This window comes from Sapajus apella, unplaced genomic scaffold (assembly GCF_009761245.1).
Source record: "Sapajus apella isolate SASKATOON/1434 unplaced genomic scaffold, GSC_monkey_1.0 scaffold130, whole genome shotgun sequence".
Taxonomy (NCBI): Eukaryota; Metazoa; Chordata; class Mammalia; order Primates; family Cebidae; genus Sapajus; species Sapajus apella.
The window spans coordinates 1,438,923-1,451,263 of record NW_022437070.1 but is presented as its reverse complement, the minus strand read 5'-3'; the positions used below and the strand labels follow the sequence as shown (position 1 = coordinate 1,451,263).

At 55.7% G+C, this 12,341-nt stretch overlaps 1 protein-coding gene and 1 long non-coding RNA gene across 2 annotated transcripts; both read right to left on the bottom strand.

The window, feature by feature from the left end:
* Positions 1-5,020: 5,020 nt before the first annotated feature.
* On the bottom strand, positions 5,021-6,320 carry GNG8 (G protein subunit gamma 8). Its single transcript, XM_032262559.1, has 2 exons — positions 5,407-6,320; positions 5,021-5,209 (listed from the first exon to the last, which is right to left on the bottom strand). Exons 1-2 carry the CDS (start codon positions 5,488-5,490, stop codon positions 5,081-5,083), a joined length of 213 nt encoding a protein of 70 aa, XP_032118450.1. The 5' UTR covers positions 5,491-6,320; the 3' UTR covers positions 5,021-5,080.
* Positions 6,321-6,475: 155 nt separating this feature from the next.
* Positions 6,476-9,750, bottom strand: LOC116539561. Its single transcript, XR_004264115.1, has 3 exons — positions 9,074-9,750; positions 7,526-7,529; positions 6,476-6,645 (listed from the first exon to the last, which is right to left on the bottom strand). It is a non-coding gene; the product is annotated as an uncharacterized LOC116539561 (long non-coding RNA).
* Between the last annotated feature and the right edge of the window lie 2,591 nt (positions 9,751-12,341).

Sequence of the window (12,341 nt, the reverse complement as noted above, 5' to 3'; positions counted from 1 at the left end):
CACCCAGTTTCCTGCCTACCCTTCCTATGTCTGGGCCATGCCCCTCACCTGAAGACCCCCTCACTTCCCAGCCTTCAAGTCCTGCCTGGCCACTTCCTGACCCTCTTCTAAGTGCTTGTCCATCAGATTCTCCCATTCCAGTCTCAAACCCCAGCTGGTTACCTCTTTATGCCTGTTTTTCTCTCTCTGTCTCTTTTTTTTGAGACGGAGTCTTGCTGTGTCCCCAGGCTGGAGCGCAGTGGTGCAGTCTCAGCTCACTGCAAACTCTGACCTGGGTTCAAGCTGTCCCCCTGCCTCAGCCTCCCTAATAGCTGGGATTACAGGTCACCCCACCACACCCAGCTGATTTTTGTATTTTTAGTAGAGATGAGGTTTTACCATGTTGGCCAGGCTGGTCTTAAATTCCTGACCTCAAATGGTCTGCCAGCCTTGGCCTCTCAAAGTGCTGGGATTACAGGTGTGAGCCAACCGCACCCGGCCCCATGCCTGTTTTTCTTGTCTGTAAAATGGGGATAAACAGGCCAGGCACGGTGACTCATGCCTGTAATCCCAGCACTTTGGGAGGCTGAGGCGGTGGATCACCTGAGGTCTGGAGAGCAAGACCAGCCTGGCCAACATGGTGAAACCCCGTCTCTGCTACAAATAAAAAAATTAGGCCAGGCGTGGTAGCTCACGCCTGTAATCCAGGCACTTTGGAGGCCGAGGCGGGCAGATTACCTGAGGTCGGGAGTTCAAGACCAGCCTGACCAACACAGTGAAACCCCGTCTTAAAAAAAAAAAAAAAAAAAAAAGTCAGGCATGGTAGCAGGCACCTGTAATCCCAGCTGCTCAGGAGGCTGAACAGGAGAATCACTTGAACCCTGGGGGGCAGAAGTTATAGTGAGCCAAGAGGGCACCACTGCACTCCAGCCTGGGCAGCAGATCGAGACTCCATCTCAAAAAAAAGGGGGGGGGATAAACAGAGTCACCTTGAGGGCTGCTGTGGGCATTGAGTGAGATGGGACTCGTTTGAATCGTTCCCCTAGGAAGTGATGGCCAAGATTGCAGCTCATGCTGGCTCTAGGCTTCCCCTCCCCTGCCCTACCCCTTCAGCCAGGCCAAGCCCCACTCTGAGGACCTGGGTTGGGGTACAGTGTGCGATGTGGGTGCAGACAGAAGACAGCTTGGAACAGGGCAGCTGAGAGCCCTTGGGTTCTGGAGGAACAAGCACCTCGCCCTGCGGCCAGCTCTACCTCTTGGCCTGTCTCTGACCCCAGCCTAGGCCTGGCCCCAGAGCTGACTTCACCCCACCCCAGGGGTAGCAGGAAACAGCAGCTGGTGACCAGAAGCTGGTGCTGCTATCAGGCGGTAAGGCTAATAAGATTATTCAGATCTGTTCTCATGGAGGCTGGGCACACGGGGACCCGCCCTGTCCTTCCTGGATTGTGACTTCTGGCTTCTCCTTTCCCCCAGCGTTGTTCCCCATCCTCCCTCCTCCTCCAGAAAGATACCTCCTGCTGATCCGCTCAGTGCCCCAATCCTGCCAGCCCTCCCGTCCCCCAACCCAGGGCCCATTCAGCTGCTTACATCTCCATAGTTGCTGTCCCCCGAGACTAGAGATGTGAAGGAGAAAGGGTTTGCATTAGACAGCTCCGAGGTTCCAGGACTGGAAGGATCTAGCTCCAAACAACCTAGGCTCAAGAACTCCTTACACTTCTGAGATGCCAAGCTCTGGAGTCCCAGGGCACAGGACCCTAGGATCTTGGCCCACGGCTTGAAAGACACTGGACTTCCAGCCGTTCAGAGGTCCTGGGATCCTAGATTCCTGTAGTTCAGGTTCTGAGCTGTAAAGATGTAGAATCTGTGAATTCCAGAATCCTTCCAGCTCCTTCCCGCTCAGCTTCTCTCCTCCCTCCTCCTCCACACCCTAGCTCATCCCTGGCTCACTCCCTGTCCCCCATCTCCCGAGGGGCTCCCACAGACATGATGCAACCAGACCGGAGCCAAGTGGGCTCAGAGGTGGGAGGCAGGAGGGAGATGTAATTACAGATGCTCCTGCCTGGATCCTACAGGAAGCTTAGAGTAGGGACCCAGGGGACCCTAATCTGATGTCAATAATGGAGCAGACTTGTGCACATTCCCCCTGTGGAGGGGAGGCCCAGCAAGCCACCTCCAGCCAGACCCAGGGTCCAGCCTCCACCAGCCCCAAGCTGGGGACCCTGAGTATTAGACAAGGTAAGAGGAGATGAGGGAGAGGAGAGGGAGTGACTCTCAGGCCCTTGAGCCAACTAGATACTGTAAAATAACTGGCCAAAACCACAGCTTCTCCAGCCTGCATTCTCCCCGTTTTCACTGGAGGCACAGAACATTTTTCTTTTTTTCTTTTTTTTATTTTTATTTTTTTTTGAGATGGAGTTTCGCTCTTGTTACCCAGGCTGGAGTGCAATGGCGCGATCTCGGCTCACCGCAACCTCCATCTCCTGGGTTCAGGCAATTCTCCTGCCTCAGCCTCCTGGGATTACAGGCACACGCCACCATGCCCAGCTAATTTTTTGTATTTTTAGTAGAGACGGGGTTTCACCATGTTGACCAGGATGGTCTCGATCTCTTGACCTCGTGATCCACCTGCCTCGGCCTCCCAAAGTGCTGGGATTACAGGCGTGAGCCACCGCGCCCGGCCCCTTTTTCTTTTTTTTAAATGGAGTCTCACTCTATCGCCCAGGCTGGAGTGCAGTGGTGTGATCTCGGCTCATTGCAACCTCCACCTCCCAGGCTCAAGTGATTCTCCTGCCTCAGCCTCCCAAGTAGCTGGGGTTACATGTGCATGCCATCACGCCTGGCCAATTATTCTTAGTAGAGACGGGGTTTCACCATGTTGGCCAGGCTAGTCTTAAACTCCTGACCTCAAGTAATTTGCCCACCTCGGCCTCCCAAAGTGCTGGGATTATAGGTGTGAGCCACTGCACCCAATCATTTCATTTTTCATTTCTCTGGAAGAAGCCCCCAACCTAGGGTTCAGGTTAAATGGCAACTGGCCCCCAGCTTCATTGACTAGGAGACAGTCGGGCATGGTGTAGACTTTGGTGAGCTGGAAACCCCAGGTTCTACCTTACAGCCTGTGAGTCACCAGACCTTACAATTCCAGAGAAGTCCTTACAATTCCAGGGAAGACTTTGCAATTCCAGAGAAATACGGACTGCCATGTGGAACATCCCTCTTTTTCAATTTGGCAGCCAAGTCAAAGTGGAGTCTGGCTCTGTTGCCAGGCTGGAGTGCAGTGGCATGATCTCAGCTCACTGCAACTTCCACCTCCCAGATTCAAGTAATTCTCCTGCCTCAGCCTCCCAAGTAGCTGGGACTACAGGGGTGCACCACCACGCCTGGCTAATGTTTTATATTTTTAGTAGAGATGGGTTTTCACCATGTGTGCCAGGATGGTCTCGATCTCTTGACCTCATGATCCACCAGCCTCGGCCTCCCAAAGTGCTGGGATTACAGGTGTGAGCCACCGCGCCTGGCCAAGAACATTAAACATCATATAAAGCCGGCTGAGCGCAGTGGCTCACGCCTGTAATCCCAGCACTTTGGGAGGCCGAGACAGGCAGATCATGAGATCAAGAGTTAGAGACTATCCTGTCCAACATGGTGAAACCCCGTCCCTACTAAAAATACAAAATTTAGTCGAGCGTATTGGCGTGCGCCTGTAGTCCCAGCTACTCAGGAGCCTGAGGCAGGAGAATCGCTTGAACCCGGAAGGCAGAGGTTGCAGTGAGCTGAGATTGCGCCACTGCACTCCAGCCTGGCGACAGAGAGAGACTCTGTCTCAAAAAGAAAAAAGAAAATCATGTAAAGCCATGCAAATATAACTGCAAGCCTCTAGGGGCAGTGGCTCATGCCTGTAATCCCAGCACATTAGATGCCTGAGACAGGCGAGCCAAGAGATCAGGATCATCCTGGCCAACATGGTGAAACCCGTCTCTACTAAAAATACAAAAAGAATTAGCTGGGCATGGTGGCGCGTGCCTGTAGTCCCACCTACTCAGGAGGCTGAGGCAGGAGAATCGCTTGAACCCAGGAGGCAGAGGTTGCAGTGAGCCAAGATCGTGCCACTGCACTCCAGCTTGGTGACAGAGCAAGACCCCATCTCAAAAAATAATAATTATACACACACACACACACACACACACACACACACACACACACACACACATATGCTCTAGCCATGTTTCTCTCTTCTCTGGGTCACCAAGTTTTACTATCACGATGTTCCAGCTCAGATGTTGCCTCCTCCAGGAAGCCCTCCCTTACCTCCAAGCTGAGTCAGGAGTTCCCTCTGCACTCCCCCACCCAGCGCTGCCCACTCTGGGTTTTCACCATCTGGGGACAGGCCTTTCGCTCCCCCTGGACTTTCAGCCCCAAGAGGGCAGGGCAGGTCCAGGGCTGTCTTCGTCACAGCTAGGTCCCTAGCATTGTCCGACACAGGGCCGGTCAGAGAGTAGGTACTCAGGGAGCGTTTGGAAGAATAAATGAATCAACACATGAGCAGAGAAAAAAGTGCACTGCTTTAGGACAGAAGTGAGCATTCAGTAGAGGGGAACCAGGTGTGAAAAAAGGAGTGGTTCAGGAGTGAGAAGTGTGGGATGGGGACCGGGACCCTGAGAATGTCCAACCCATTGGGGAGGAGAGAAAAGAGGCCAGCAGAGGGGTTCAGGAAGCACTGAAGGACCCCATCCACGCCCTGTTACCTCCTAGCTTTGTGACTTTGAATAAGGGACTTCCTTTGGCTCAGTTTCCTCATGGGTATCATAACAAGTAATCTGCCGCTTTCTGGGGCTGTCGGGACCATTAAGTTCAGGATCGATCGTGGAGGAGACAGCACGGAATATGCATCTCCTCCGAGGCTTTAGTGGAGTCGTACTTCCTCCACATCCACCCCCACCGCCAACACGCACACGCAGAAGGAATGAGAACGGACACAACTTCCCCCACGGTGGCCCCAAGCTCTGTGTGCCTCAGTTTCCCCGAAAACACAGGCACCACCACAGTGACCAAGTTTATTAGATCCATACTTTGGCAGGGGAGGGTAAGCTGTCTGGAGGGCTCAGAGCAAAACACAAAAGAGGCGCTTGTCGCGAAAGGGGTTTTCTGCCGCAGGTACTGGCGTCACCAGCGGGTCGTCTTTTGCGTGCGTCTCGCAGAAAGCCAGGAGTTCCGCCGCTGCCTGCGACACCTGCGAGCACCCGGGTGGAGATGTCAACGCCCCGCCCGGCTCCCTGGGGCCGCCCCCTGAGGCCCCGCCCCTTTCCCTGGCACCCTTGCCCAGCCCCTTTGCAAGAGGCATCCTTGCACTGTGGCTCCGGGCCGACCCAACCCCGAGCAGACTCCAGGCCCAGAACCCCCGCCCTATCCCCCACCCCGACTCGGCACCTTCATGCGGTCGATGTTCACCTCCAGCTTCAGCTGTTCCACCGTCTTGCGGGCCTCGGCAATCTTGGCCATGTTGTTGGACATGGCTGCGGCAGGGAAGGGGTTAAAAGCCGCGCGGGAGTGGGGGCTGTGGGGGCAGGTTAGGATACGTCTGGGTCCCGAGGTGGGGACACGGGGGTGGGTCCTGGTAACAGGTGCGATGGTGGAAGGGCGGGTGAATGGGAAGGCCAGAGGCAGGTGGAGGGAGGGACAGATGAGGACAGGAACAAGAGGAGCGGAGGAGGGGTGCACAGATGGAGGCACCTAAGGCAGGTGGGGCGAGGGAGGGAAGGAGGGGCGCACAGATGGGAGGCTGACACAGACGCACAGGCCACAGGTGCTGGATCAGCATCCAGGTGTCCTCACCCCCTGAGGGCAGAGTGGCAGCCAGGAGGGGGCCCCTCCCCAGGCCAATTAGCGGTGGCTCCAGGGAGAACCGGGAATTAAGATCACGGCAGGAGGGGCACAGAGGGGGCCTCATTAGGGCCTTGGCAGCAGCTGCCCCCTCCGCCCCCCTCAGGGAGCCCCCCCACCCAGCCCTGGCCACCTCAAAGGCTCCTCTGCTCATTAGCAGCCAGGGGAGAGGGCTGGGGGAGCCCAACCGTGGCACCCGAGGAGAGGCCGATTGGATGGACAGAGAGACATGGGGGGGGGCGCAGAGGCAGGGTCAAAGTGATGAGGGAGAGACTGAGGCAGGGGAGAATGAAGGATGAGTGATACTCAGAGGGAGAGGCTGGGGGATGGATGAGGTGATGGGAGAAAATAGAAGGACAAATGGAGGGGGGAGCAAGGAACAGGGGGGTACAAGGCAACCGGCACCGAGGGGACAGAGGGACAGAGGGGACAGAGCAGGGGAGATGGAGGGAGGGCTGTGGGGTGGGAGAGCATGGGGAGATGGAGGGAGGAGGTGTGGGGTGGGAGAGGATGGAGAGATGGAGGGAGAGTGGAGTGGGAGAGGATGGAGAGATGGAGGCAGGGTGTGTGGGGTGGGAGAGGATGGGGAGATGGAGGCAGGGGGTGTGGGGTGGGAGAGGATGGGGAGATGGAGAGAGAAGGGGAGATGGAGGAAGTAGGGATGGAGGAAGGAGCAGAGAGATACCAAGGGGATAAAGGGACAGAGACAAGGAGATAGAGGGACAGAGGACAGAAGGGACAAGACAGAGAAGGAGATGGAGGATTGGGGAGAGATGGATCCAGGACCTGGGAGAGAGGAACAAAGCAAGAGGCAGGCTGATGGAGATGCAGAAGAATAAGGCCATTCATTCACTCACTCATTCATTCATTCATTCCCAGGTGAAAGACGGTGGGCATGGAGCAGGCAAAGGGACCAGCTGTGGGGCCAGGACCGGAGCTTCCTACCTGTTGCTGAACGGGGCCAGCTGGCGGCGGTGAGGCTGAGAAGCAGCATCTGGGTCCCTCCAGCCTGTCCCGCCCCCTCCCCTGGGGTGCAGCCTGTAAGGACCCGCCTCCTCCCGCAGCCACCGTCCCCACTGCCACCGCTGCGAGCCTTGGGGCTGCCTCTCTGGGCCTACTCTCCTGTCTGGCAGTCCTATCTTTGTCCCTTTCCCTGTGCCTCTGCTGCTGCTGTCCTCTGTGACTCTGTGCCTCTCTCACACTCACCAGAAAAGACGGGCCCTGGGCCTCGCTGCATTTGATCCACAGTCACACAGACCTCCCCAGCATGTCCCACAGAGCCTCTCACTCAGCCACACTCGCCACCTCAGTGTCACCCCACCAGCCTCCTGCTCACTGTCCCTCACACAGACACACACTATCTTGTTCTGTCACACGGTAGCACCACCCAGTTTCACAAATCACCTTGCTCAACACCACCTCACGCGGTCGCCCCAAATGCCACACACAGCCACTACCAATGGCGACCCCAGGGCTGCACAGTCAGATAAACCATCTCAGAACATCAAACGTGCCAGCAGTTTGTCACAGTGTCACATATAATATTTCCAAATGTCACACACATTTGCATGCCCCCCCTTTTTTTTGAGATGGAGTCTCGGTCTGTCGCCCAGGCTGGAGTGGCAGGATCTCGGCTCACTGCAACCTCCACCTCCCGAGTTCAAACGATTCTCCTGCCTCAGCCTCCTGAGTAGCTGGAACTACAGGCACACGCCACCACACCTGGCTAATTTTTGTATTTTTAGTAGAGACTAAAAATAGGGTTCACTATGTTGACCAGGCTGGTCTCGAACTCCTGACCTCAGGTGATCCACCTGCCTCTGCCTCCCAACATGCTGGGATTACAGGCATGAGCCACTGCGCCCGGCCCTGTATGCCATTTAAACTTCTCCCTCAGTCTCACACCCTGTCCCAGTCTCACACTGTCTGTGTCTCATGGTGGCGTGTAATTACCCATGCGACCTGTCAAGTACACACTATTTTATAGTATTTCATAGTAACACACAGCCGCCTGTTGAGTGACACCCACGGAAGGTCACATTCTCACAGTCTCCTGATGTCACTCACATCTGACACATTCCCTCCACACACAGTCTGTCCCTGTCACACATGCATGCGCCCCATCTCCTGGTGTCATACCTGGCTACCCACGATGGCTCAGTCTCTCGCAGAGTCCCACACAATCTCGCAGCGTTTCACACACTGACTCCCGCCTGTCCATAATTTCTTGCCTTCTACACACATGGCCTCCCTCACACTCTTGATTCTGAATGGACTGCACAGCTGCACACACTTACACTTGCTGTCACAACACTGCCATCTCTCACGAGCTCAGTGTCACACGTAGTCACACAGCTTTGGGTTTTGTTGTTGTTTTTCAAGACAGGTTCTCTCTCTGTTACCCAGGGTGGGGTGCAGTGGTGCGATCATAGCTCACTGCAGCCTCCACCTCCCAGGCTCAAGCAATCCTCCCACCTGAGCTGCCCAGCAGCTGGGACCACAGACGTGCGTAACCACACCTGGCTCATTTCTTTTAATTTTATTTTGGAAGAGATGAAGTTCTCCCTATGTTGCCCAGGCTGGTCTCAAACTCCTGGCCTCAATGGATCCTCCTGCCTCAGCCTCCCAAAGTGCTGGGATTACAGTACTGTGCCCAAATCACACACTTTTTCACAAGCCTTACGCAGTGTGGCCAGCACAAACTGTCTGACTCACTCAGTCTGTCCCAGGCCTCCTGTGAGCCTCTCATGACATTGCCCACACCACCTCTTAGTATATACTGGTCATCAGTCTCGCTCTCTCACACAGTCTGCTTGTGTGACACACAGCACCGTATGCTCACCATCACACACACTGCCCCCTCACACATACCGATGTCTCACTCCCACAGATGGTCTCTCAGTGTCACATACAGAGCCCCAAAGAGTGTCTCTCCCACACCCTATCACACACAACCTCTCATCCGCACACACAGTCACCCACCATCTCTCAGCATCACCAATCATCTCACAGTGTCACAGCCAGGGACATGTCATCTTTGACATACGCAGTCCCACTCAGCCTCTACTTATTGCACATAATCTCACAATATCAGTCACACACAGACTCCCAACATCACACACCATCTCACCAGTACGCCATCATGGCAGTACACACTGAGGGTGTCCTGATCCTGGCATTGCACACCATCTCACAGTAGTGCACACTCACACACTCTCCAGATGTCACACGCCATCTCCCAGTGTCACACATCATCTCACGTCAGGACACACACAGTCTCCCGGTGTCACACGCCACTTCCCGGTGTCACGACGAACACCAGCGTCCCTCGCTCCCCAGCACTCCCCTTCTGGCGCTCACACGCAGCCCCTGCCGGCCACACGAGGGCGCGCGCAGCATGCCCAGCCGCCCACCGGCCCCGAGAGGTCTCTGGAGGAGGTGGCCACAGGGAGGAGGGCCCGGCAGGAGATGAAGGGGAGATTCGGGACCAGAGGAGGCACGGGAGGGAGTCAGGGACTGGAGGGAGAGGACGGAAAATGGACGCGGAGAAATTCACAGACGTGGGAGAGCGATGCAGAGAGAGTCAGAGGGACGCCGGGAGCCATAGGGACAGTACACAGTATAGGGACAGATTTAGAGAGGGACAGAGCTAGGGACCCAGAGAGACACAGAAGGGGAGGGCGCTGCAGAGACAGGGACACGAGGCAGAGACAGACAGGACACAGAGAGACGCGGATAGGAGAGAGACACCCAAGCCGAAATGCGGAGTCAGACACAGGCACGAAGACACAGACACACGGAGACGGAGGCAGAGGCGGCCAGAGAGACAAAGAGACGCACAGAGGGTGCCTTCCAGTGGGGACCCGACGGCGGAGGCGGGGTCGGCTGAGGCACGACCGAACGGGCGGGGTTCGGGGGCGGGGATTTAAGGGGCGTGTCCCTGGGTGTAGGTGGGGCGTGTCCCGGTGGGGGCGTGTTCCGATGGGCGGGGCTTGGAGTTCTTTCTGGACCTGGAGAAGGCGGGAGCGCTGGGAAGACGTGGGGGTGGGGGAGGAGCGCCTCTACCGCAGTCAGCCCACCTTAATTCGGTTTTCACCGAAATTTGGGAAGCGAAATGGGCGGGGAGGGGACCCTGACCCAAGTCCCTGGTAGAGATCTGCGTCTCGGATCCTGGCTCCCCTCCCCCGTCCCCTTGCGGGCGCAACGGGGCCAAATAGAGGAGGGAAACCGAGCCCACATCTGGAAAGCATCAGGCGCGCCGGACGTGCCAGGGCCCCAGGCCCGGCTGCGGAAGAGGGGAGGGGAGCCAAGGCGCTCCCCGCCCCCCATCGGGGTCCGCCGGCGCCGAGGAGGGGCCTGGGCGTGCGCCGAGCCTCCGCGCCTGGCGCAGCTGGTTTCTATCAGCAGTCTGGCCTGGGCAGACCCCGTGGAGGAAACCCAGCTCAGAGCGGGGAAGACAGGGTAACGACCCAATCTTCCCTCCCGCTTCTCCACCGCAGCCAGAAGCTGGGGGAAGGGGCAGACGGACAGACGGACACTGCCTGCTGAGAGCGCAGCCTCTGTTCCTCTCCTGAGCAGCAGACCGCAACAGATGACCTCAGTTCCTGCCCTGTGCCCCCAGCCTCATTACAACCTAGCGCTTGACGGTACTATGGTCCCCATTTTTTGGAGGAGGAAACTGAGGCCCTGGATTCGGATTCCGTTCTGACTTTAATTATTCAAGAAATCACCAAAAAAGTAATTCCAGGTAAGAGTGAATTCCAGGATCAAATACCCAATCGCCTGGGTGTTTAGTGGGTCTCTCAAACTCAACGCATCTAACACTGAGCTGATTCCATAGACCAAATTCGCTCTTACTTCAGGCTTACCCTTCTCAAGTGACGGTAAATCTGAGTTTTTGTTGTTTTGAAACAGGGTCTTGCCTGTCGGGACTGAACTGCAGTGGTGCAATCATAGTTCACTGCAGCCTGGAACTCCTGGGCTCAAGTGATTCTCCTGCCTCAGCCTCCCCAGTAACTGGGATTATAAGCATGCACAACCACAAACAGCTAACGTCTTTTTTTTTTTTTTGAGACGGAGTTTCGCTCTTGTTACCCAGGCTGGAGTGCAATGGCGCAATCTCGGCTCACCGCAACCTCCGCCTCCCGGGTTCAGGCAATTCTCCTGCCTCAGCCTCCTGAGTAGCTGGGATTACAGGCACACACCACCATCGATCTCTTGACCTCGTGATCCACCCGCCTCGGCCTCCCAAAGTGCTGGGATTACAGGCGTGAGCCACCGCGCCCGGCTGTTTTTTGTTTGTTTGTTTGTTTTTTTGAGACAGAGTCTCACTATCATCCATACTGGAATACAGTGGCCCAGTCTCGGCTCACTGCAACCTCGGCCTCCCAGTCTCAAGCCATTCTCGTGCCTCAGCCTCCTGAGTAGCTGGGACTACAGGCACGCGCCACCAAACTGGGCTAGATTTTTTTGTACGTTTAGTAGAGTTGGGATTTCACCATGATGGCCAGGCTGGTCTTAAACTCTGACCCCAAGTGACCCACCTTCCTCGGCCTCCCATGGTGCTGGATTACCGGTGTGAGCCACCGTGCCCAGCATTTTTATTGTTTGTAGAGACAGTCTCGCGCTGTGTTGCTCAGGCTGATCTTAAACGCCTGGCTCAAGGACTCTGCCTGCCTTGCCTCCCAGAGTTCTGGGATTACAGGTGTGAGCCACCATGCCCCGCCTGGGGTCATCCTTGACTCCCCTCCTCTCACACTCCACAAGTGACCTAGCAGGACATCCTATTGGCTCTATCTTCAAAGCAACTCCAGAATCCAGTCCCTCTAACTTTCTCTGCTGTCCCCACTTGGGTCCAGACACTGTTCCCTCCTGCTTGAACCATTACAATGACCTGTGCATTGAGCTCCTACCTTCTACCTGTCCCCCTCAGCCTGTTGCCCACAGAGCAGCCAAAAGGACCCTGTTTCAAACTGTCCCCATATAATAGCAAGTATGTGGAACAATCTGAACCCTCATATGCTGGTGGGAATGCAAAATGGTGCAGTCACTTTAGAAAACAAGCTGGCAGGTCAGGATCGGTGGCTCACACCTGTAATCCCAGCACTTGGAGAGGCTGAGGCGGGTGGATCACTTGAGGTCAAGAGTTCAAGAGTAACCTGGGCAACATGGTGAAACCCCGTCTCCACTAAAAATACAAAAATTAGTCAAGCGTGATGGCACACACCTGTAATCCTAGCTACCTGGGAGCTGAGGAATGAGAATCGCTTGAACCTGGGAGGCGAATGTTGCAGTGAGCCGAGATCGCGCCACTGCACTCCAGCCTGGGTGACAGCATGAGACTTTGTCTCAAAAACAAAACTAAAACCTGGCAGTTCCTCACAAGGTTAAACATAGAGTTACCACATAACGCAGCAATTCCACTCCTAGCTGTATACCCAAGAGCAATGAAAACACACAAAAACACATACAGAAATGTTCAC

Excerpts from the sequence above, each read along its gene's own strand:
- GNG8 (XM_032262559.1), bottom strand. The coding sequence starts at position 5,490 with ATGTCCAACAACATGGCCAAGATTGCCGAGGCCCGCAAGACGGTGGAA. Across the intron at positions 5,210-5,406 it reads TGAACATCGACCGCATGAAG|GTGTCGCAGGCAGCGGCGGA; the intron begins GTGCCGAGTCGG and ends GGGTGCTCGCAG.